The following is a 23,390-nucleotide window of genomic DNA, read 5'->3' on the forward strand; positions in this document are numbered from 1 at the left end:
ACGGCGCCAGAGGGAGAGAAGACTGTGAAGTTCGGGTGATTCGAGTGCTAGTCAAAGGCGTTGCAGAGAGGCTTTCAAGCGACAAGCGTAATGTGACGTTGAAGCGTTGTCTCTTTCGTCTGCTTGAAGGTTTGGGGTGTTATAAACACCAAAACCCTAGTTATATCGGAGAATGAGGCAGGTCTTGGTTGTTCATCTTGATAATTAGCAATAAAAGCCCTATTTGAGTAGATAAGCATTGACGTTTAGGTGTGTATTCCTTGTAGAAGTGATTAACATACGCCACAAGTTACCAGCTGTCTCTGCCTTTGCTGAGGCCTAAGAATAGAAAGTTCTACAGCAGGATCACACGGTCAGCAATTGAGCTCCTCTGTAGTGGGTTTCATCGCTTGGACTCGTTGTATTGGTCAAATCAGCTGCGGACATTGGCTCCATCTCCAGCAGTGTGAAGCGTTGGTGTGAGCATAGCTGTCACAGAACATCCAAACACCATCTAATATCCATGCTATTACAATGGAGAACTAACTACACTTTCTAAGACATAACGCATTAAGTTAAAATCCTATTAAAACATGCACAGCTCTTTGAACTTAGTACAATCTGTGGGATGGACCCATAGAAGACTTGATGACCAAAGAACCAACGTTTTGCCAGTTCTTCTTCAACAAGGAGACCAAGAAGTTAACAGCCATCATGATCTGGTTGACCAAGATGTCCTCCTCCATCTCAACGTTACCAACAGCAACGGCCAAACACAAGACCTTCTTCAATTGGAACTTGATGGTGGACTTGACCTCGTTGACCTTACCGTACAAGTCATCGTTGTGGGAAACTGGGGTTGGGAACTTACCAGCCTTGGACAATTGTGGACCCAACAATCTTGGGACTTGCTTGATCAAGACTTCGGAAGCAACGAAGGCGTTGTACTTCTTGGCCAACTTCTTAATCAACTTCTTGTTCTTGTTCAACTTCTTCAAGTCATCAACAGACATGGCATCGACACCAAGAGATTTAGCTCTGTCAACATCGAAAGCATCACCGAAGATACAGATGGACATGTTTGGTCTTGGAACTTGTGGAAGCTTCAAGGAACCAGAGAAACGCTTGTCTCTCTGTGGGTCGTAGTTCTTCAAACCAACTTGCAACTCAACAGTCTCCAAGAAGTTTCTCTTCTTGGTCTCGTTGGAGTAGGTAAGGATGTCCTTAACGTGCTCTCTAACTTGGGAGGTAGAAACTTTAGACATGTTTGCTGAATGTATCTGTCTTCCAATGAAATTGGTGGTCCTGTGAGGTTTTGCGACGGATAAAGAATTCAAATCTAGTGCTAAAAGTAATGGAACGAACAGGATCTCCAAAAATTTTTCACCTCCCGTTGCCAAAGGTGATACACCCGCACACCACACTTAGGGCTCGTTTGCGCTTTGTTCCAGTTTTTCACTCGTGGTGTAAGGGTGTGTAGCCCTAACGCAGTCACAAAATGACGTTCGCCATAATTGAGCAGCACTGGGAGAAGAAACAGAGGTGGCTGCAATTGGAATTCGGTTCTATCCTTGCTGATAGCCTGGTACTGTGTACTGTGAACGTTATAAGGGCTATTGAATCGGGATTGTTTCACCATTGGGGTTGGTCATTGGCCTTCATCAGTGCTTCCTGAACTTTACGCTGTGTCCCCTATCGTCTAAACATCGAAACGGTTATGAGCCATTGTGATCTATGGTTATGAAGCACTGCTGTGTCTGGTTCGGGCAACATATATAAACAGTGGTTAAGAGTTGACACAATTTGACCCATTGAATCACTCTCCACTCCCAATTGAATCATCCAATTGACAATGTTCACTAATCAGCCACTTCTTAATCTCGTATTCAGATCGGTACGACACTACTCCTCGAAGAAATCCGCGAGTTCCGCCAGGTATATCGCCAGACAGAAAAGAGACCCGTTCACAAAGGCTGCAAAGTTCCTCAACTACAAGTCCAGAGCTGCCCATAAATTGATCCAAATAGATGACCATTTCAAGTTATTCAAGCCAGGGTTCTCTGTGGTGGACCTAGGATTTGCTCCTGGTGCGTGGACCCAAGTCGCAGTGGAGAGGACGACCCCTGGCGGCCGTGTACTGGGTGTTGATATCATTCCAGCAAATCCTCCTAAAGGTGCTTCAGCTTTACAGGCAAATATACTGAGCAAGAAGACACATGTGATAGTGAGAAACTTCTTTTCAGAGCCGCAGCATACTGGTGAACTCGAATTGGATCAAAGTTATATTGCTTCTGAAATGCAAGAGACCGTGGAACGTGACTTGGCCAGTGACGATGAGGAAATCATCTTGAAGGAGAATGAAAAGTACCCGGTTGACATTGTGATGAGTGATATGTATGTTCCAGTTGAACCCCCGGAGAGATTTTGGAATAATACAACTAATTCTGCATATATTAGGATGGCCAATACGTCAGGCCTCGCTATCAAGGATCACGCAGCAAGCATTGTAAGTGCCTTTTTGTTTCCTTCTCATCGACTCATACTAACATCTAATCCTAAAAAAGGATCTATGCGATGCGGCACTAATTATGGCAATTGACCTTCTAAAGCCAAAGGGGTCCTTCATCTGTAAATTCTACACAGGAACAGAAGATGCTGGCTTAGAGAAGAGGCTCCAAAGGGTATTTGATAAAGTGAAAAGATACAAGCCGGAAGCCAGTAGATCAGAATCAAAGGAGATGTACTTTGTGTGTCAAAAGAAGAAGAAAGACGTTAATAAGCTTAAAGTGTTTAGTTAATGCGATGTATATATGAACAATTGTCATATTATAGTTTTACTAGTTCATGGTATTTATAAAAACCAAAGCTTTGAAACGTTGTTTATTTTATTTCATTTTGATGTTCTAACATGTACAGAAGTGTATAATGTTGCTCTTCCTCGCTCGTCAAGTGTTACTCATCAGCCTCAACCTCCTCTTCTTCAGCAGCTTCAACCTCATTCTCGACGGCTGGCTTCTCCTCCTCAATGGCCGTTGTTTCCTGCTCTTTCTCTTCTTCAACATCTTCAGCATTTACCTCAACAGGTTCGTCGTCATCATCTCCATCTAGGTCAACAAGGGCCCCCTCAACTTGAGGGAATCCAGCATCAACACCTGGAATTGAGATTCTTTCAGCAGTAGCTGGCTTCTGCGATGATTTCAAATCTGTCTTCCACAAATCAATTGACTTGGTAACATCCACACCATAGTTGAACCCAAGCACAGAGGCTTCTACTGGTCTATCACTAAAATTCAGCAATTCAACAGCACTGGCAAGATCACCATTACTCCAGTAAGAATTAAATGCAATGTTGAACTTGCCTTTGGCCTTTGCGTGTTGTGCCAATTTTCCAAGTTCAGATTTGAGGTTCAGGGAGGTGTATATTAGGAACAAACTTTCAATGTCTTCAGCTTTTTCAAATGACTCAATAGCCAAGTTGTATTGGAAAGAAGTGAGCGCTAAATCACCGAGTGATTTCCATTTGTGTGCATTGCTGTCCTTTGAGGCAATTGCGTGTGCAGTGGTGAAATCACGAAGTTTCAACGCAATTTCAAACTTCTGTTCCTCATCTGGGGAAATCTCAAGAGCTTCTTGCAAATACTCCTGAGCTTCCAAGAATCTGGAAATCTTCAGCAGATCCTCCTTTTCCACAGCACCCAAATATTCTTCATTAGCTTGTTCAATTTCTCCTCTTAGCACCAAGGTTTGGTACTCAAGCACAGAAAGGGATAAGTGGTAACTCATAACGTTGATATCCTTGTCAGAAACGTAAACTCTGTTATCACGCGCCAAGTAACCCAAAAGGTAGTTTGGCTTTTCAAAGTGGGCAATGTTGTACACATTACCACCAACGAGGTAGTTCAATCTGTTCGAGTTTGTGGTAAAGATGAAGACGTCACCGACAAACTTACCAGAAGTGATGGTCTCGCTAACATCATACAAGAGATCAAAACTCTCCTCAACACCTTCTTCTGGATCAACGGTATTGTTTTGCAAAGCTTCGACGAAAAGATCTCTATCAAATTTCAGAACGAATGATGTTTCTGCACTAGTGATCATGACCAATTCACCCGATTCAGACCAGATAACATCTGTTGCCTCGACATCAATTCTTCTAACGATCTCACCAGATTCCCAATCGTAGAAAATGACAAATCCATCACCTTTAACACCTAGTAATGCACCACCGTACAGCTTTTCCACTCCGTAAACGAAATCAATCTCACCATTGGTCTTTGGTTTAAAGTTCTTGTGGATGGAGATTCTGTTCTGTGAATCTGTGATTGCATACAAGTTCGAGTCATGGGCCCACACAAAATCGTTTGCAGAGCCATAAGCCTTGTTTCTCCATGCAAGTGCGGTGTAAACTATGTATTCACCATCACCTGTAACTGTAACGAAACGACCATTTGGAGAATGTTTCAGAGATGATGGGAACACCTCAACAGCACCGAGATCCTTTGCTGACAAAGGCAAAGTTTCACCGTCCTCAACGCCTTCAGTCCCCTTGATAACTGAGCTGAAAACCTCATTATGTTTAGACCAGATGATCTTACCGACTGGGTCCATGGACAAACGTGGTTCGTCGTCACCCAACTGCAACACGGTAAAACCAGCGTCAAAACCAACACCGATTGAGTTTGATGATGGGTGTGAAGCGACACACCATGCCCTTTCCAGCCCGTAGTTCAAGGTCTTTTCAAGCTTATAGGTGTTTGCGTTCCAAATCTTTATAGTTGCATCTTCAGAACCAGAGATGATAATTGGCAATTCTCTGTGGAAGATTGCAAATGAAACGTTTGCAGAGTGTCCTTCCAATGTGGCAACACAAGACTTTGTCTGATAATCCCAAATCTTGACTGTCTTATCATCAGACGAAGTGATCAAATAAGGTTTGTCGGCCTGAGGGTAATAACTAACGTAGTTGACACCTTTAGTCTCGTGTGCGTTCAACGTAAAGTTTGGAGTGCTGTTACCCAATGACCAAATCTTCACTGTGTGATCCAGGCATGCAGATGCAAAAGTGTTTGGATCCTTTGGGTTGAAAGCCAACGACATGACAAAGTACTGGTGGCCTTCAAACACCTGTTCCAACTTCCAATTGTTTTCCCAGTTCCACAATCTGATCGTTCCATCGTCAGAAGAAGTGAGGATGTAAGGACGGGTTGGGTGTACTGCAATGCAACGGATATAGTCTGGATGTGCCTCGAACTGTGTGATCTTCTCACCAGTGTTGAAGTTGTAAACACGAACTTGGAAATCATCTGCACCGACAACAATCCAATTCTTTCTAGCGACAAAGCAGCCGGCACGGATCGGCACCTCAGTGACGTCGATCGACTTGATCTTTGCGCCTGTCTCATACGACCAGATCTCCACGCGCCCAGAGTACAGAGTCGTTAATACCCAAGGCTCCGTTGGGTGGAAATCGATCCCTTTCACCCTGGCGGTACGCGAGCTGAATTGTTTCTTCAGGGCGGTGTTAGTACTGGTCAAGGATAGGAGGCCCACGGTCCCGTAATACTCACTTTAACGTCCAACAGCATGGTTTTTAAACTCGGCTTAAATCAAAAGGGGGGCACAGCGACTCCGTGGGAGCTTTTCTCTTTGTTTCCTTATAAAACGCTTCAAACACACACAAACGGGAATTGACCACAGCGCTTAATCTCCTGACTCGGTATCTTTGGAAAGCTGTGATGAATTACGCAACAAATGTGGTTCTTGTTGCCGCTGTTGCTGTTATTGTTGTTGATTTCTCTGTTTTAACCGCCCGGTGTCGTGTCTTTTTTCTGGGTTGACGTTGTTGATGTTCTGTTCAATTCCAAATTTCCTCGATCCCCTTTAGAAAAAAAACAACAAACCACAAAACCGAAGAAACCAGCTCATTCGAAAAAGGAGGGAAATTTCGCAGCGAGCGCGATCTGGTTGGAGAAGTGTGTGCTTATGTAAGCCCAGACGTAAGAATTTGTTCCGGTTGTATCAAAACCGGTGGTTTTGCGGCTAAACTAAACCGTCTTTCCTTGCCCCGGCGGTTTTTCGGAAAAACTTGTGAACGCTTTTTCTGTTTTTCTTTTGGTGTGTGTGTGAGCCTTTGCTTGTTTTGTTTTTTCATGAGTGTTCAATGTTTCCGGGGACTAACTTGAATACTTTTATCGCCACTTTTTGCCTCCATTTCAGTGCCTTGAGGTGTGAGTTTTGCCACAAGTTCGTCCCACTCACTTGATTACTTCATTGCTCACGTGTTTGTTACCTGGACTGTATCCCTGCGTGTCGTGTGTTGCTAGAGGAACATACGTATAGGCCATTTGTTACCCCAGATATTTTAGTTCCAGAGAGTGTTTATCGTTGAGACGTTTGTTCTTGCTGGTTGTGCTGTTTCCAGTGTGCTTTGGTGATTTGGTGCTAGTCGTTTTCAACAAGTAACGATGGACGATATCCCGCTCAGGATTAGAACTACAGAGACATTTGTGGATGCTCCGCAGCCACAACAACCACAGCATCAAGAGCAGCAGCATCAAGAGCAGCAGCAGCATTCCCGGCCTGCCTCGCCCATGGCTCCACCAGCCTGTCCCAAACTGGACCAAGTGGACATCTCAGAGGCTCTGAACAACAATGACAACAAGACTCTGGATGTGAATGCGCTCGAGCCGTTGACTGCGCTTGCGCTGCTGGACTCGCTCATCAAGAGGCTCATGGACTTGAAAGATGAAACAGAACTGGTGATTGAAAGCAACTGTTCCGAAGCTAGCCAAGATGAGGAAGAAGAAGAGAACCCACTGTCACCGAAGAAACGCCGGTGGTCTGATGAAGGTAGTGAAACGTTGGTTATAGGTGAACACGAAGCTGTGTTGAGTGAGGAACCATCGCCATCTTCAGAACTTGGCCAACGACAACGGCTGGCGAAGAGGTTTGACCTTAAATTTGATCCTAACATTTCAGCAACCTCCTACTTGGAAAGGATCCACCAATACTGCCAGTTCTCAACGGCAACATATCTGGCCACGGCCTATTACATCCATAGAGTAGCTGTCGAGTTGAAACTCGTCAAGTTGACTAACCTAAATGTCCACAGGTTGATCATCGCTGCTATACGGATCAGTTGCAAAACTTTGGAGGACATAAACCATAGACAGCTGTTCATTGCAAAGATGGGAGGCGTCAATGCTAAGGACCTGCTTTCTCTGGAAATCACTCTACTGTTTCTCATAAAATTCGAATGCCAAGTCAATGAATCAACCTTGGCCCAGACCATCACAAATGTTAAACGGTTATTGAACCCTTGATGATTCTTGTTTTATGCCCGTGTCGGTTATCACACCGCCTTTATTTATGTCATGTGTTATGTGTGTGTTGTTTTCTAATTAATTCAGATACTTTGCTTAATGATTAATGATATATTCTTCTGTGTGTTTACTCCTCCAATGTCCATGATGCCGTTCTCTTGTGTAAAAGCAATGGTGAACTGGCCCAATTTGTGGTGTAGAACACGCTTGTACAGTTGGCATGGCAAGTCTTTGTGCCACTTGTAACTGCTATAAACATCACAAAAGTAGATAGATTATCGTTAGATTATTCCAAAAACCTCCTCCTCCTCCTCCTCTGTATTTTTGCTAGTTAGTATGATTAGGTTCTTTATCAAAACGGTGTATCGGTTATTTGTCATATCTGCGTTGATTGTTCTTCTATTGCCATGAGACTATTTCAACTCGAACAGAAACAGCTCTTAGTTGTGAAACAACTCTTAATTGTGATACCAATGTTGTCAGTCTTGTCAACAGCGCTCATAACTGCAGACTATACACCTGATAATTGTGATGTGACTTCAGCTACAAAGAAGAGCACTTCGTGGATTCCGTATACAGGATTGAAACTACTCAGAGAAGTCGTTTTCAGAGACGATTCAGTCCGCAGATACATGTCCTCATCTCAATGCGATAAAGGTGAGTTGGAGGCACAAACGATCTCTGGAACTGGTGATGAGGCAGATGTGGCATGGGGGATGCCAATGTGTTTCTTTAGTGAAAGGAGAATAGTCGTTGATGACCCGAAGAAGCATATGAAGCCCAGATATAGAAACATTTCACTCAGTGACCTTCCAAAATTGCCTCATTCAAGAAACCCACTTGCCAAACCACCACAGGTCTTGAGCTTAGAACCAAGGTCCCTTAGTGATAAGTTACAAGATTTATTGGAACAATTGAGTCGAGATGGACAGCTCGTGGAGCATACACAGGGTTCATTGGTTTCCAAATTACAAGACCTAAAAGTGATTTCGTACAACAACCTAACACAGGATGACGTTAACCAATTGAAATGTTTCAAGATGGCTAGAAGAAAGAAATATTCACTGAGGAATAAAACATTGTACTCTCCAAACACATGGGTTGGAGGGTTGTTCGAATGCCATGTTTCAGAAAGTGAAAAGTTGAGATATTTAGCAAGTTTGAAGAGTGCGGGTAGTAAAACTACACCAGCCATTCCATTCCAAATATCGTGTAACAGTTCCAAGCCACTACTTCCCTTGATTGCAGATGATGCCACGTCAATTTCTGCATCTTTGGACGATGATCGTTTGTTAAAGTTGAGAATTCCATATTTACTCACACCTGCAGTCTCACCTTTGGAAACTTTGAAATTAGGTGGTAAACTTCCCCAGCTCAACAAGTTTCAACCCAGTGATGTTAATAACGATTCATCTCTGTACAACGATGAAAAGTGGTATGAAGGCATTAGTGCAAGTGAAGACTACCACTATTCTCCAGAAGATGGAGAAAAGGTGCTAAAAGCGTTAAGACATTCTAAAAGCCTTGTTGAAGACCTCTTGAAGCACAGAGAAGATGCAAATATTAGACTGTTGTTTCAACAGGATGATATAGAATTGAAACTGATTTATCTGTTATCAAAGTTGGACAATGCAGAAACTTCTTTACAATTTCTAAAGTCACTACAACAGCCATGGGATGAGCTCACTCTATCAGAGGAGAGATTTCACTATTCCAACTTCTAGCTTTTTTTAATGCACAATATAGATGATGCATATTTTAATCCAGAGAATACACTTTAATGTTTAAATTTATAATTTGGGAGGCTACCAAGCCCATGGTGAAATTGGTGACAAGTATATAAGGACTGATGTTGGTTGACTTCTTCTCTTTCTTGGTTTCCCCTGGTTCGTGGTTGTAGCCTACACCGACTTTTAACTATGGACCAAATTAACGAACTCACGAAGAAAGCTATGGAAAAAGGTGAAGAGCTCTCCAAGAATATCATGGAACATGGTAAAAACTTTACATCTGGTGGCTCCAAGACAAAGGATGATGCTTTGAAAAATGGTGGAAAGATGAATGATGCTGCCAAAGATACTGCTAGCAAGGCTACAACGGAATGAATATGTTATGCACTTTAACCAATTTCATACCTTTTATCTGCTAAAGTGTAGATTAATACTTGATGGTAAATGAGGTGTTACAACCGTATTTGCCGTATTGATTTGGGTGTGCTAAGTCCTTCTGCTTTAAAACAATATAAACCCGTTCACATCTTTCACCTCGATTGTAGTTTTGTCAAGTTTGGTTAACATTGTCACACCATGAAGGACTATTTAAAGGAATACAAGTCTGAGAAGCTACAGGAAGAGGAGAAAAAGATTGAAGGAGAGATTAAGAAGATTGAAAGGGACGACGGTGAGAACATTGGAGGAATTGCAGGTGGTCAAAGTGTTTCCAAATGGGCCGCTAAAGGCCACGATGGTGAAAGGGAATTGAAATTGGAAGAAGGTGAACTAAACCAAAACTTGCAAAAGCAGGATGAGAAGAAGCTGAAGAAGAAATGATTTCGGTAAATTTTGATTAGGTACACACTTATGACGTTTGAAATACAAATCTGTATGTATAATGGCTTGTAGCAACAATCTGCCCCAAGAAACCAGTATTTGCTCTCTTTCAGAAAACCGCAACTGTTATAAACTTTGTACATAGCCTTATAATGTCACAAGTTTATTGCACACTTCCAACCATATCACGTTCTCTTTCGTAATTTCTGTTCTATAACCCCAAGATTAGGGCATTAGCAAGAGCAACAATGGATCATTGGTTGCTCTGCGAAGTCAACTATATAAAGGCTTTAAAACCAAATCTTCAACACCTCTACGTATCTGCTGAGCAAAAACAAAACAGAGAAATAAATATATACAATGAGTGACATTAAGTCAAAGGTTGAAAACACTGTTAAGGATCAAGGCCAAAACTTTGGGGGTGTTGCGGGTGGTACTGATGTTTCCAAAGCAAAGGATAACGCTAGTGAGCAACTTAACAAGGTTAAAGACCAGGGCCAAAAGGTAGGTGATAAAGTTGGTTTAGGGGGCAACTGAAACCTTTCAGTTTCAGCTCTAGAATAATTTCACAGTGTTTAAGGAGGATTTGCCAGTGGTGAATGCCGTACAATTTCGAAATATTTTTTTGATATCATTTGCTAAAATCTGGGGTAGTTCGTAGTGGAGTATATCAACTTCAAGTCAAACTGACAACTTGTGTCCAATTGATCAAGTAAACCTGCCGGTATGAGCTAGGATCCGATGTTCTCAAACAATATGCAAGAAAAGTTGCTCCAATTTGGCTACTGGGAGGAGTATGGCTAAATTGCTTGTTTGCTCTATGTGTCAAGTGACGATATGCATAGGCTGTTACGAGCCAGAAAGAGGCGTAGTATTCAAGGCCACACGTGTCCTTGTTTAGTTCTAGAACTAATAACAATTGGCATGCTATAGTCAGCTCACTTATTTGCTAATATTTTAACTCTCCTCGTCCTGATTCTAGGTCCAAATTAAGCCAGTAGTTATCCTACTTGGTTAGTACTATCATCATCATGCAGACGATGAAATTGGCAATGACTAGTACATGGGTTCACGAGTTAAGCTTCCTCTGTCATCAGTATCATATCATCCCCTTGCCTTGGGGAGAAAGGGGACATTTGGATTGCTCATTTCCCCCTGTTTCATATGTACGATTTGATAATGTGTCTCGGTTGTGTAAACATGCATAATAGTTGGACTTAGCAAGGAAAAGAGGGCTATGAAACTTCATCAAGACGAGGCCTATCAAAGTGAAACCCAAAAATAACAATTAAAGATGTTTTCAAATGGTTTGAAGCATTCTCTTGATTCAATTTAACCCACATAGGTCTTTTCTTTTTGGGATTTCCAGGTGAATTAGAGAGGTTTATGGGTTGAAATATAGGAGAGAAGAGCAACCAAGACCAAGGCTTACCAATGTCCATGGCAAACGTCAAAGCCTCTCCAGGTCTATAAAAGGGAGACGAATGGTGTCAATTGACAAATATTTATCTATGTCCTTTCGATCAGGAAACTGCTCTTACAAAAAGTCTCTATACAAATAATGTCCAACTTCATTGATAAAATCTCTAACAAGCTCGGTGGTAAAGATCACTCTGATGCATCCGATGAGTACGAAACCCAACGTCACGGCCAACACCAATCTGGTCAACACGGTCAACAGGGACAAATGGGTAGCTCTGGCCGTTCTGGTCAGCAAGACTTGAGCTCTGCTGGTGGTCGTAACCAACAGTTCTCTACTGGCTCCCGTGATCAAGATGAGTTTGGATCTCGCCAAGCAGGCTCAGGAATGCGTATGGATGACGATAACCAATATGGCTCTCGTCAAGCCGGTTCCATGGGTGCTGGGTCTATGGGTGGCAACACACAAAGATCTGGTATGTCCCAGATGGATGACGACGACATGAACGCTGGTCGTATGAGTGGTTCCAAGGCTGGTCGTCAAACTCGTTCCCAAACTTCTGGTCAGGGTGGAATGCAGAGCCAAGCTCAAGAGATGGCCCAGAAGGGATTCGACAGAGGTGTTGAGGAAGGTCAGAAGGACATCAACCGTAACCTCTAAGGTGCTCTACTGCTATGAACATGACTAAGTGCTAGCCATTTTTTTATTCCAACTATATCGGCCCAAATTTGAAACTTGATGAAACTTTAGATAATGTAGTGATGTCAATTAGATCTATTGGAAGTGGACTCGTGCCCTTTTGATGTTCTCTTGTATGAGTCCTGCATCGTTTGCAGACTTCTGTGGGGTCATAACAACGAATATCATGAGGTTGGAGCTTAATTCCACTATAAAGAGGTTATCGTTCAAGTTGAGGGTCTTGAACTGAGACTTCAGCTTTGTTGCACTCTGTTTGAAGTTCTTCATTATATTTGAAATCTTTTCGAATCTCTTTGGGTCCAACCCTTCTTTATTCGTCAACTGACCGGCACTCTTACCGTTGTTACTGGAGCATATCACTAGGAAAGTTGTCTTTTCAAAGAGGATAATCTCCTGGGCCTCAATAATCTCCTGTAATTTTGTCAAGTTGAGCTCGTATTGTCCCATATTTGGAATCAACGTACAAACTATGGAACTCCAGGCCTTGTAGAGACTTTCATCCCAAATACTCGTAGCAAAGCCCGTGAGTCTGAACCCATATGGGTTACTCACGTCTTGCAACTTTGCCATCATGATTTTAAACAGCTCCTCTCTTCTTTCAACTTGCACAAGGTCAATCTTGTGCAATAGAACAAACACTTTGGCATCGGGACTGAACTCTCGCAATTGGCTCAGAGACTTGGTGAATATTTCAATGTCCTTACCAACCTCCTTGGACTCAACGTCAAAGACATGGATCAGCACCTCGACCCTTTTGAAGATGTGATCCTTCTGGTTCGTGAAGTAGTTCTCCATGAATACGTCCTGTCCACCACAGTCCCATAAGTTCAGAGTCATGTTACCCAGGAATCGGAAATGGGAGTGCTCAACGTCAATCGTCGCACCCAAACGACGAGTGTCGAACGCTGAGAAGTTCGAGAAGATGATGGAACGCATCGACGACTTACCAGAGCCACTTCTTCCCTAGTCCCTGTATTAGTACCAACCATTTCACTGGTCGAAATGAGATTAGAAGTACTAACCATAAGCAGAAGCTTCTTCTTGCTAGCAGAGCTCATCACCGTAGTAAAACCTGTTATATATCAATCTCTTCGCACTGGACCCTTCCAACTTGGCCTTTTCAACGAGCAAGCAGTTCAACTACGAGGGCAACAGCTCTTTTAGGCAGCTTTAATGGTTTGTATTATGCCCCGATGGTGGGCCTGGCAACCACGAAGAGGAAGGCAGATAGTGTTGCCCTTTTACCGGAAATTCGCTGTAACGGGTAACTTCCGGAGTACCCTCGGAATAGAAAGAATATAATCCGAGGGCAAATGCCGGAATTTACCCTTTTGGGGAATGAGAGAGGTCCAAGTGGTAAGAGGCTCATGTTGATAATTTCGATATCATTAAAGTGTGTTTTATGCGAGTTTTTATAAATAATCATATACTATAATTTACATAGTCCAGATGTAGAGAATAAGGGCTTTCCAGCGGTGCTATCAATGTACTCATATCGCGAGCGCTTCCCGAGATACCCCAGCATAAATACATTATGTCTCTCATGAAGAGTTTTTTCCTCATCTTCCTTTTTTTCGGCCAAGGCTATATTCTTCCCACTATCTGTTCCGTATACCCTTCTCTGTGCTACAGTTCTAAGCTGCTAATCGAGAAGAAATGGCTACAACAAACTTTCCCGATGGTGCTGGTTATACGGCTCCTACTTCTTCAGAAGCTGACCAATGGAGAGGATATCCAATGTTGGATCAGGTGCACTTAGACGATTCAACGTTCGCCAATGATCCCTATGATACGATTCAACAGTTGAGACGGTCCACTGAGCATGGTGGAGTGAAGATTGTCCCTCCACAGTCTTGGAAGCTTTCCTTCCGTGAAGAGATGTTGGATAGGATCCCAATAGTGACGGTTGCACAGTCATTAAGTACTCACAATGATGAGACTAGGATGGAGTTCTATAGAACGCTGGCTCAATGCTATACGTCTGGACGATTCCCAACAATCGATAAGAAGGCAATAGACTTGTACAACCTTTGGAAACTCGTGAATGAAAGAGGTGGGTTTGACTTGGTCTGTCGTCAAAAGCAATGGGCCCAGATAGGCAGAGAGCTTGGTTATACCAGAACAATGACATCGTTATCAACCTCTTTGAAGGCTGCCTATCTCAAGGTGCTGAGCCCATACGATGCGACATTGAAGAGAGCTGATCAGGGGGAAACATCTACTGGTGAACCTTCTGATCTCAAGAATGAGACGAACAAACGGCCAATGGAGACTCACGATGACCCATGTAAAAGGAAACAAGAGCCTGGGAGTGACTTTTATCTACGCTTGTCGAATAGCTCACCAACTCGTCTTTCTCCAGTTGATATCCTTAAATCTAAAGGTTTGAGGACAAATTTCGAATCATGGACCCAGGAGAAGATGGGTATCACAACAAGAGACCCGGCAACTTACCCTCATTATGACTTCTACTATTGGCATAGAGGCAAAGAAGTCCTGGATTCGCCTGTTTCCGAACTTGAAACTATTGGTGATGCAAAGACCTTTGCAGAGTTCTGTAAGGAATCAGTAACAACTTCCACGTCGGACGAAGAATACTGGGATAAGTTCCATACAAAGACGTTGGAATCGATAAACATCCCGGTATATTCTTTGCCTTATCATATATCCTTGTTTCCACAACTTGAGATGGCTTCAGAAAAGCAGGACTTGAAAAGCAGTGTATTCCATCCTTGGAACTTGAACAACATGGCACTGAATAAGAATAACTTGCTGTGCTATCTGCCCAATGAGTTGGAGAACCTCACGACACCAAGAATAAGCCTTGGTTCTCATTACAAAGTGGTGAATTTCTCATTGCAAGATCACGATGGTTATCTATGCGAATACCACCATTGGGGAGCTCCTAAAGTGTGGTATTTCATAGATCCGAGTGACAAGGATAAATATGAACAACTGTTACAGAAATTATCCAAAGTTTCAAACTCACATTCTTTTGATCTTAGTGGGATTGAAGTCAGTGAAGGCTTAAAGCAAGATTTGATTGACTGCCTTAACGAAGGGGGTGAATTTGATAATGGTCCTCAAATCACAGAGTGTTCGTGGAACTTCAAGAGAAACCTACGTCCCTTTGATCCTAATTTGGTTCTATCACCCAAATTCTTAAAGGAAAATGGTATAACTTGTCATTGTCAAGTGTCAAATCCTGGTGAATTCATCGTCAAATTCCCCAAATCGTATGCTATGTCGATCTCCCTGGGTCCAAACGTTACAGAATCCGTGCCAATATTCCCAAAGGATTGGATAAACATTGCCGATCACACTAGATACCCACTGACAAACACCGTCCCAAGTTTCTCCTTCTTCCAATTGCTGACAAACATTGTTGAGGAATCAAAGGATCCAGAGTTGTTGAGAATCGTTTCACCTCACTTGGACTCTTTGATCGACGAAGAGATGGCTATTCGTGCAAATTACAAATCTGAGATGAAGCTGATCACCAACAAGTTCGACTACATCTCTGATGATTCGCTAAGCTCAACTTTCCCTACAAAAGTTGTCGTCAAAGCTCCAAATTCAATGCCAATTATCTTTGACAGCCGTTCTCCAATCCCAAAAGAAGTCGTTAATCCTCATGGAATGAAGTTAGAACTGCACGTCTATTACACTGATGAGAAGCTCAGAACCATACAAAGAACAATGCTGGCACTGAGCCAGACACCGGAAGAATGGGTTGAAAAGTTCAACAACCTGTTGTTATCTGACTCTAAACCACCGCTTAAATCTTTAAAGGCCTTATACTCTGAGAGCGAACAAGTCTTGAGAGATATCCCGCAAGCTGAAACCTTGCGAGAGTACTTAGAAGATGCTGATAAATGGGTGGACAAAGCACAGTTGATTTTGAATGCCAAACAAAAGAATAGAATCCGTAATAGGAAGGGAACAAAGACTGAAGATAGTGACTTCAAGATTCAGTATGACTTGCAAGATTTGAGGAGTTTGGTTGTTTCAATATCGGACTTGAGCTTCACCTGTCCAGAAATCGAACAAATCCTGGAACTTGCCAATGAAATCTCCACTTATGAAGCTTCTGTTCGCTCTCTATTGCTTACCGAGGGCTCGTCAATTGAGCAATTCAAGGATATGATCGATCTTGGTAAGTCATTTGGTGTCAGATTGGATTCCATTGCCCTGTTGGAGAGAATTCTTTTGAGGTTAGGATGGTTACAACGATACGAAGCTTCTTCTAAAGGTCAAAGCTTGGAGGAACTTGAATCGCTCCTAGATGAAGGCTATGACGTTTGCGGTGTTTCTGATAACTTGAAGGTGAAATACCTGGAAAACAGGGTTAATAATGGAAGACAGTGGTGCCAACGTGCACTAGTGGAGCTGAACAACCCGTCTACGTCATATGAGCAGATCAATGTTCTATTGAAGTCGTTGGATCATGTTCCCTTGTACCAGGAAGTTGTTGATAAACTTGAGCTTGTCAAGCAGACACGCAATGACTACCAAGATAAACTGGAGAATCTATTCAAAGTGCTGAAGGATAATGAAACATTATTGGGCAATTTGAGAGATGAAAAACTGAAGAAATCTCGTGGTGATCCAACTTTCAATGTACAGGTATACAATGAGCTTCTGAATACCTTCAACGGTTCTTCATCTGATCCCAGACCATTGTACAGTTCTTCTAAGGATATTATTGACAGGGCAAAAGAGTTTCAACCGAGTGAACGTCTCTTGACCTTTGACTCGCCCTTGAAGCAAGCTGAGGATTGGTGGAGGTCCATGAAGAAACTGTTTGGTAAGATCAACTCTCCCTTCGCAATGATGAAGCAGCATCTGTCTGATTTACGGGATAAGAACTCGATTGCACTCAGTCTTGAGGATAAATATCACTCGAATCTCAAGGAAGAGGACCACTCCATATATTGTGTTTGTCGTCGTGCTGAAAGTGGTGTTATGATTGCATGTGAACATTGTCAAGAATGGTACCATTGTAAATGTCTAAAATTTGGACGTGGTAAGTCGAAAGAGGTTGAGAACTACATTTGTCCAATTTGTGATTACCATGTCCCAGTACCAAGGGAGTTCAACTGTCCCAAGCTGGAAGACGTTGAGGAAGTTGTGAACTTGGGATCATTTGGTGATTTGAACCCGGATCAACTCGATGTGTTGAGCGATATAGCGAATGATGGTTTGAAATTTAGAAGTTTCCTTCATGAAGCTTTCACCTGGGAAGATGGTCTGATAGTTAACGAAACAGACGTTGCCAAAGTCAGATTTTACCTACGGAAACTTGAAGGTGCCTCTGTGTTGCTGCTGGACGAGTACAATCAATTACGCCAATTGACATGGGCATTAGATCCCTTCTGTGATGGACCTCCACCGAATATCGATTGCAGTAACAAGACTCAGAGACGCAAGCCAAAATCGAACATGAACTCCGTGAATGTGTCGACTGCCAATAACTCTGTTGGTAGTGAAGAGAATGCGTCAACCAGCAATGTCGCCTCAACCAATGGGTTACCATTGCAGCTCCTCGCTGTGTCTTCGCTTGATGACGTTGGTGGTACTGATAGTGTCCAGGGAGCCATAAATGTCGATTTGAGTAAAACAGGTGGAGTGAGTTCCAACGAGGTGGCTCCAAGAGAGATCACTGGTGAAGAGAAGGCAGAGGTGGCCAATGCTACGCAGGCTGATACCAATGCTACGAAGACAGAGACCACCAATGCTACAGAGAAAGCAGAGACCAACGCTACGCAGGCTGAACACAACCCTCAGGCCACAGCTCCACAGACATCCGCCAAAACAGACTAAAATACATAGCACATACCGTGTACACTCCACAGCACTTGTAGACCACCATGAACAACCACCAGAACCCACCATTTCACAACGAATCGGCGTAATTCTCAAAATCCTCGTACTCCGTCAAAACCACACACGAGGTCATCACCCATAAACCCGTTCCAGCTCAGCACAGCTACCCCAGCCCACGCATCCCACGAGCTCCAAACAAGCACACAGCCCACTGCCGAGCACCCACGCCAGCCCAGCAGAGCTACACACACACACTAACCTGGCCCCCAAGTGCCCTGTTACTATCAAACTGCCGAAACATTATGGTGGAACCGTCACAGAGCAGGTTTCAACTCCGAGCGGCGCTCCGTTAACCCCGACTAACTCCGAAAACACCCCCGCAAAATCTCTGCCCACGCGTGCTCGTAACCTTTCCCGTTTAGGACTTCTCCACCCGCCGCGCTTTCCCCCGCGGAAATTCCGTCGTGTGTCCAAATTCCGATGGAGTTTAGCACTTTTTCTCTTTGTTTCCCACCTCTTTCTTCCACTTTCTTCCTCTTCTTCCTCTTTCTTCCGCACTTTCACGCTCTTTGACCACTGGAAGAACCGCTCTCCAATGCTTAGACTCCATGTTGTCTCTCCAAGGAGACTTAGAGCTCCGATCGCCATCTTCCCACGGCTCGCCGCCGGAGCATTGGCGCATCGCCAGTTCGGTGTCTCTAGCCATATCCGTGCGGAGTTGAAAGATGCTCATGATGCTCATGGACACGGCCATTCACACGCTCCAGCAGCCTCCCATTCGCATGGCCATTCGCACGAAGCGTTCCCAGACGACATGGACCACGACCACGTGCACCTGAGGGAATCCGAGACTGAGAAGAACGACGTGTTCACCTTTGGCCAGGTGCTGAGACACGACCATAACCACTCTCACGGTCCTAACAGGCTGCTGGTGCTGGACAGGAAGGCGTTCTTTGAGAACCCGGGTGTCCGCATCACGTGGATAGGCCTGCTGGTCAACGTTGGTATGGCGATTGGTAAGTTCACCGGTGGTGTTGTGTTCCACTCTCAGGCACTGATGGCTGATTCTGTTCACGCCATCAGCGACCTGGTTTCGGACTTCTTGACCCTGGGGACCGTTGGACTGAGCACCAGAAGCCCTGATAAGGCATTTCCTTATGGCTACGGTAAGGTTGAGACCGTTGGTTCGCTTGCGGTGTCGTCGATCCTGACCATGGCTGGTGTTTCCATAGGCTGGGCTTCCCTGGTTAGTATTGTGGGGCCTGTCATTCCACACACCATCATCGACACCTTGAACCATTTCCATATCCACCTGCTATCTTCAGGCCATGGCCATTCCCACGGTGCTGTCACGGATGTTACAAATGTCAACGCTGCCTGGATTGCAGGTGCATCCATCGTTGCCAAAGAGTGGATTTTCAGAGCCACCTCAAAGGTTGCCAAGGAGACCAACTCGAAGGTGCTGTTAGCCAACGCATGGCATCATAGAGTGGACTCTTTGACCTCACTTGTGGCCCTGGTCACTATTACGTCTGGTTATTTCTTCGGGATCACTTCCTTGGATGCCATTGGTGGGTTGATCGTCTCTGCCTTGGTTGTCAAGGCAGGCTGGAAGGGAATGGTGACTGCTATCACAGAGCTCGTTGACAGATCGATCCCAGAGAACGATCCAAGATACCTCAACGTTCAGAGTAAGCTTCAAGAGCTGCTGTCAAAGATCCTGTCCAATAACAACTCCAAGAAACCGTATGCCATAAAGGAGCTGATTCTTCTAACCTCAGGCCCTAATATCCACGCTAAGGTGGTCCTCGAGGCTCCACTGCAAAGATGGGACAACGTGCTGACCATCAGCGAGTTCGAAATCGTATCTGCTCATATCAAGGAGCAGTTGATGCTGGAGGTTGATAACCTGAGACAGGTGTTTATCGAATTTGTCGGTGAGCCTGAGCCTGAACCAGTCGAGGAGGAGCAAGAGGAGGCAGCCAAGGTGGAGCAGGAATTGGGCCATACCCACACTCACAGTGATGGCTCTGTCCATAACCATAAACACTAGAACTTACGTCTACAGCTGTATAACAATGAAAAAAATGCATTACAAAACGTACTTACTCCTTACCCAGGATCCAATCGTTCAAACCGGCTCTGTTTCTTGCTATCTCAACAGCGTAGAATTGGATTCTAACGACAAATATGGTGGTTTCTTGACCATACTCGTCGCTAGAGCTCGTTCTCAACAGAGTACCAAAGTTATAGTCCTCAATCTTGTTGAAGGAATCGCAGAACTTTCTCCACTTGGCCTTACCCTCCGGCGACTTCATCTTCTCTTCATCGATGCTTCTCGCATAGTCCGGGTCCTTGAACTCCGGGAACTCCTCCAGCAGCTTGTCGTAGATCTCGTCGTCGTATTTCGTAAGCTTGATCTTTGACCCCGGTATCTTGGTCAACAACGTCCAATATGTCTCAGCCTGGTGCACAGCTTTCACTGCGAACTGCTTCTCGATATCTTCCAGGTTATCGGCGTTCTCCGCATCGAAGTTACTCAAACTCATCTCGTTGTAGTGTTTTAATCACTGAAATCACTGAAGGAAATGGGTCAAAACCTGTGTAAAAGAGTGCTTTTTATACGTTTTTTCATGAATATTTGATCAAGTGCATCGGTGAAATTTTATTCGATGAGGGCCGGAATTCCTTCTCGAACATTCCGGAACTTCTTTGTTTTTGTCCTGTCCCGAATGTCCCGCGAACTCGTTTTGCAAGTCCTCATTTGTCCGCTTGCACTTCCTCCCGGACATGCCATAGACATTTGGGAGACATCAGCAAGAGATGTACGGTCAATTGGCTCGAAACGTTGGGTTGCAGAGTATTAAGATGAACCGTATAGCCACTGCAGGCATAATTGTAAGTCTTAGGCGACGATTGATGTGTTTGTCACAAGTAATAACGGCTTTCTAGATCATTGGAGATGAGATCCTTAACGGGAAGATCCACGATACGAACTCGTATTACTTTGCCCAGAAGATGTTTTCACTGGGTGTTGAGTGTAAGAGGATCTTGGTGGTTCCCGATGATGAGCTGGAGATCCACAATGCGGTTCAATTGATGCAGAAATATGACTTTGTAGTGACCAGCGGTGGTATTGGGCCAACCCATGACGATATCACTTATGACTCGTTGGCTAGTGCGTTCAAGCTGCCTACAGAATTACATCAGGAGACTGCCGAGAGAATGGCCAGGTTGAGTCAGAAGAACATACAACACGAAGGAGATGCTAGAAAGGCACAATTGCGCATGGCAACGTTCCCAAAGGGTGATAATGTTGATGTGATCTTTTTAAGAGATGACCTATGGGTCCCTGTCGTTGGCCTGAACGAACGGTTCTATGTCCTTCCAGGAGTTCCACAGCTATTCACAAAGCTGTTGGACTCTTTGATAGAATCCTTCAAGGGTACGAGAATCATCAGTAAATCGTTTATTAGATACTTTGTCAAGACACCTTTGAGAGAGTCAGCAATGGCTCCACATCTAAGTAAACTACAGAAAGAAGTTGGTAATGACATCAAAATTGGAAGCTATCCACATATGGGCCAGGGCTTCAACACCATAAGTGTTCTGGGAAGAGAGGAGGATAAAAGCAGCTTGCAATACGTTGTTGACTACTGCGTAAAGAACTTAGAAGGTGAACAGGTCACAGATGAACAAGAGAAATCATACTCCGAAAAGGTTGAAGATAGAGTGGAATAAGATCTCAAAATGGGAGCCCCTTCACAAAGGATAAATAAACTTCTTGTTCTGTAAATCTGTTAGGTCTAACATTGAAATGTCCACAGATTTCTTAACCTCATTCCCGTCATCATGGATTTCAATAACAAACCCTGTAGTATCTTCAACTCTATTGTCCGCAATGTCCTTCAATAACTGTAATCTTTCTTTGTTTCTTCGACTCAGGATGAAACGAATCAGCTGAAGTGTACACGGTGACAGAACACAGATAAATGCGATGATTAACCCCCACGCCATGTAATACCGAGGTTGATCTTGCTGCCTCCAGAATTGAGGTGCCAGCATGTTCATTACAGCATATCCAATTGACCACACTATACTTCTAACTAGTCTCTTGGTGTAGCCAGCTGCACTGGATTGGCACCATGATAATACTGCAGTGAACGTCACTGAGTTGGAATGCGTTAAAATGTACCGGCAAGAATGCCATACGATTGGCTCAATGGCAACGCAATTGCTAAGATACAACCCAACAGTGCAATGATGAGAAAGGCTGTTCCAACATGAGCTGACTGCGCCTTATACTGCGATAGTATTGTCGAACCAATAACTGCTGCAACAGTGGAATATCCAGCTGAAGCAATGGCAACCAAAGTTGATTGTAAATTGCTGAACCCCAAGTTTTTGTAGATGATTGTAGATTGGAAACTGATGTTGTTTGAAAACATGTTGAAGAACACAAACCAGAAGAATAGCCAAGTGATTGGATCCTTCAAAGCTTCCACGATTTGTTCTCTTTTAACAACTTTCTGCTCAATTGAAGAATTGGTCTTTGACTTAATTCTCTTGATAATGTGGACCCTTTCAACTGGTGTAAAGATCCAGAATGAAGCAGGATTGCTCGGATAGAAAAGCAATGATGACATGGAAACGACAAACATCAGTACACCAATTATAGACCAATAGACCTTCCATGGACTAACACCTTGGACAAATTGAACTCCATAAGAAATAGGACCACCGAAAAGACCTTGTCCTGATGATGATATCCAAAATACAGGTGCCACTATGGCTTGTTCCTCCGGAGTGAACCACATTGCAATGGTATGTGCCAAACAAGGTGTAACACCAGACTCACAAAGTCCCAGCAGAAATCTTACAGCGGCCAGTTGACTGTAGTTTTGACATGTTAAATGGATCAGAGTTAAAAAGGACCAGATTAAAGTGGCACCCGAGACGTAATACTTTAGAGGAATCTTTTGAAAGATCAAATGTGATGGAATCTATCCTAATAAGTATCCCAAATAGAGGAAAGTTTGTAAATTACTGTACTTTTGTTGGTCCAAATCTAAGTCTTCAAACATTCCCAATAATTTAGCATAGCTCACTGCATTCTTATCGAGGAATAGCATGAAGTTAACCAGGAAAACTATGGGGAAAACAGTTAACCATAGCTTCATCACAATCCTTTTCTCTAATTCTGGGGTCAGTTCACCAGCTTGGGATTCATACTCTTCAAACAACCGGAGAGATACATCAGCATCTTTGGTCTTGATAGTTTTATGAACTTCACAGTCAGATGTTTTCAACTCTCTGTTCTCAACTGCTGTCTCTTCTTTCAAAGAAAACATCTTGGAGCTGTTGTTTTCAGTTCGTGAGGCTCATACTTCTGACCATGACGGGAGACGTTCAGTTTATATCTCTAAGTAGTTGGGAATAATAATGCGGTGGCTTTATCATGTATTTGAGTAACTACATCAGAATCGTATTACAGTGGAGCTTTGTTATCCCATTCTGTACCTTTTTGCGACCACGTACGAACCATCACTGTAATATTTGTCGATCGAAGACAAACTACGTGAAACCACAGTTGTG

General features: G+C 43.6%; 13 protein-coding genes across 13 annotated transcripts; 8 read left to right on the plus strand and 5 right to left on the minus strand.

Moving 5' to 3' along the window:
* Window positions 1–538: 538 nt before the first annotated feature.
* On the minus strand, window positions 539–1,301 carry RPL1B (60S ribosomal protein uL1). Its single transcript, XM_020215085.1, has one exon. It carries the CDS (start codon window positions 1,242–1,244, stop codon window positions 591–593), a length of 654 nt encoding a protein of 217 aa, XP_020070251.1. The 5' UTR covers window positions 1,245–1,301; the 3' UTR covers window positions 539–590.
* A 530-nt stretch (window positions 1,302–1,831) lies between these two features.
* On the plus strand, window positions 1,832–2,777 carry MRM2 (21S rRNA (uridine2791-2'-O) methyltransferase; the record flags this gene model as incomplete). The annotated part of the gene is made up of 2 exons (XM_020216873.1): window positions 1,832–2,485; window positions 2,544–2,777. The coding sequence occupies 2 exons, from the start codon at window positions 1,832–1,834 to the stop codon at window positions 2,775–2,777; spliced, it is 888 nt and encodes a 295-aa protein (XP_020070252.1).
* Window positions 2,778–2,853: 76 nt separating this feature from the next.
* On the minus strand, window positions 2,854–6,013 carry SEC27 (coatomer subunit beta'). The gene is made up of 3 exons (XM_020217511.1): window positions 5,547–6,013; window positions 3,130–5,487; window positions 2,854–3,102 (listed from the first exon to the last, which is right to left on the minus strand). Exons 1-3 carry the CDS (start codon window positions 5,562–5,564, stop codon window positions 2,932–2,934), a joined length of 2,547 nt encoding a protein of 848 aa, XP_020070253.1. The 5' UTR covers window positions 5,565–6,013; the 3' UTR covers window positions 2,854–2,931.
* Window positions 6,014–6,056: 43 nt separating this feature from the next.
* Window positions 6,057–7,479, plus strand: CYBJADRAFT_167816 (cyclin family protein). Its single transcript, XM_020215086.1, has one exon. The coding sequence runs from the start codon at window positions 6,444–6,446 to the stop codon at window positions 7,299–7,301; it is 858 nt and encodes a 285-aa protein (XP_020070254.1). The 5' UTR covers window positions 6,057–6,443; the 3' UTR covers window positions 7,302–7,479.
* Window positions 7,480–7,708: 229 nt separating this feature from the next.
* CYBJADRAFT_190244 (uncharacterized protein) lies at window positions 7,709–9,419 on the plus strand (the record flags this gene model as incomplete). The annotated part of the gene is made up of 1 exon (XM_020217367.1): window positions 7,709–9,419. The coding sequence occupies one exon, from the start codon at window positions 7,709–7,711 to the stop codon at window positions 9,023–9,025; it is 1,317 nt and encodes a 438-aa protein (XP_020070255.1). The 3' UTR covers window positions 9,026–9,419.
* Window positions 9,420–9,585: 166 nt separating this feature from the next.
* CYBJADRAFT_167818 (uncharacterized protein) lies at window positions 9,586–9,891 on the plus strand. Its single transcript, XM_020215087.1, has one exon. It carries the CDS (start codon window positions 9,608–9,610, stop codon window positions 9,848–9,850), a length of 243 nt encoding a protein of 80 aa, XP_020070256.1. The 5' UTR covers window positions 9,586–9,607; the 3' UTR covers window positions 9,851–9,891.
* Window positions 9,892–11,411: 1,520 nt separating this feature from the next.
* On the plus strand, window positions 11,412–11,930 carry GRE1 (Gre1p; the record flags this gene model as incomplete). The annotated part of the gene is made up of 1 exon (XM_020213701.1): window positions 11,412–11,930. The coding sequence occupies one exon, from the start codon at window positions 11,412–11,414 to the stop codon at window positions 11,928–11,930; it is 519 nt and encodes a 172-aa protein (XP_020070257.1).
* A 57-nt stretch (window positions 11,931–11,987) lies between these two features.
* GTR1 (Rag GTPase GTR1) lies at window positions 11,988–13,161 on the minus strand. The gene has a single exon (XM_020218003.1). The coding sequence runs from the start codon at window positions 12,903–12,905 to the stop codon at window positions 12,045–12,047; it is 861 nt and encodes a 286-aa protein (XP_020070258.1). The 5' UTR covers window positions 12,906–13,161; the 3' UTR covers window positions 11,988–12,044.
* A 1,018-nt stretch (window positions 13,162–14,179) lies between these two features.
* ECM5 (Ecm5p) lies at window positions 14,180–17,735 on the plus strand (the record flags this gene model as incomplete). Its single annotated transcript, XM_020215088.1, has 1 exon — window positions 14,180–17,735. A coding segment is annotated over exon 1 (3,501 nt), but the record flags the coding sequence as incomplete, so codon positions are not given.
* Window positions 17,736–18,615: 880 nt separating this feature from the next.
* Window positions 18,616–19,815, plus strand: CYBJADRAFT_117827 (cation diffusion facilitator family transporter; the record flags this gene model as incomplete). Its single annotated transcript, XM_020212238.1, has 1 exon — window positions 18,616–19,815. A coding segment is annotated over one exon (1,200 nt), but the record flags the coding sequence as incomplete, so codon positions are not given.
* A 60-nt stretch (window positions 19,816–19,875) lies between these two features.
* Window positions 19,876–20,446, minus strand: CHP1 (ribosome-associated Tef1p biogenesis chaperone CHP1). Its single transcript, XM_020215089.1, has one exon. It carries the CDS (start codon window positions 20,342–20,344, stop codon window positions 19,901–19,903), a length of 444 nt encoding a protein of 147 aa, XP_020070261.1. The 5' UTR covers window positions 20,345–20,446; the 3' UTR covers window positions 19,876–19,900.
* Window positions 20,447–20,618: 172 nt separating this feature from the next.
* FPY1 (flavin adenine dinucleotide pyrophosphatase) lies at window positions 20,619–21,536 on the plus strand (the record flags this gene model as incomplete). The annotated part of the gene is made up of 2 exons (XM_020216874.1): window positions 20,619–20,693; window positions 20,748–21,536. The coding sequence occupies 2 exons, from the start codon at window positions 20,619–20,621 to the stop codon at window positions 21,534–21,536; spliced, it is 864 nt and encodes a 287-aa protein (XP_020070262.1).
* Window positions 21,537–21,557: 21 nt separating this feature from the next.
* Window positions 21,558–23,248, minus strand: CYBJADRAFT_194240 (MFS general substrate transporter; the record flags this gene model as incomplete). The annotated part of the gene is made up of 3 exons (XM_020217512.1): window positions 22,904–23,248; window positions 21,991–22,798; window positions 21,558–21,964 (listed from the first exon to the last, which is right to left on the minus strand). The coding sequence occupies exons 1-3, from the start codon at window positions 23,144–23,146 to the stop codon at window positions 21,558–21,560; spliced, it is 1,458 nt and encodes a 485-aa protein (XP_020070263.1). The 5' UTR covers window positions 23,147–23,248.
* Between the last annotated feature and the right edge of the window lie 142 nt (window positions 23,249–23,390).

Source organism: Cyberlindnera jadinii, assembly GCF_001661405.1.
Source record: "Cyberlindnera jadinii NRRL Y-1542 unplaced genomic scaffold CYBJAscaffold_7, whole genome shotgun sequence".
Classification (NCBI taxonomy): Eukaryota; Fungi; Ascomycota; class Saccharomycetes; order Phaffomycetales; family Wickerhamomycetaceae; genus Williopsis; species Williopsis jadinii.

What these genes read in the sequence shown, in the direction of transcription:
- RPL1B (XM_020215085.1), bottom strand. Translation starts at nt 1,244, where the DNA reads ATGTCTAAAGTTTCTACCTCCCAAGTTAGAGAGCACGTTAAGGACATC.
- CYBJADRAFT_167818 (XM_020215087.1), top strand. Translation starts at nt 9,608, where the DNA reads ATGAAGGACTATTTAAAGGAATACAAGTCTGAGAAGCTACAGGAAGAG.
- CYBJADRAFT_167816 (XM_020215086.1), top strand. Translation starts at nt 6,444, where the DNA reads ATGGACGATATCCCGCTCAGGATTAGAACTACAGAGACATTTGTGGAT.
- CHP1 (XM_020215089.1), bottom strand. Translation starts at nt 20,344, where the DNA reads ATGAGTTTGAGTAACTTCGATGCGGAGAACGCCGATAACCTGGAAGAT.
- SEC27 (XM_020217511.1), bottom strand. An exon ending in AAAGAATCTCAATTCCAGGT is followed by an intron (nt 3,103 to 3,129) that starts GTTGATGCTGGA and finishes CCTCAAGTTGAG; the next exon opens with GGGGCCCTTGTTGACCTAGA.
- GTR1 (XM_020218003.1), bottom strand. Translation starts at nt 12,905, where the DNA reads ATGCGTTCCATCATCTTCTCGAACTTCTCAGCGTTCGACACTCGTCGT.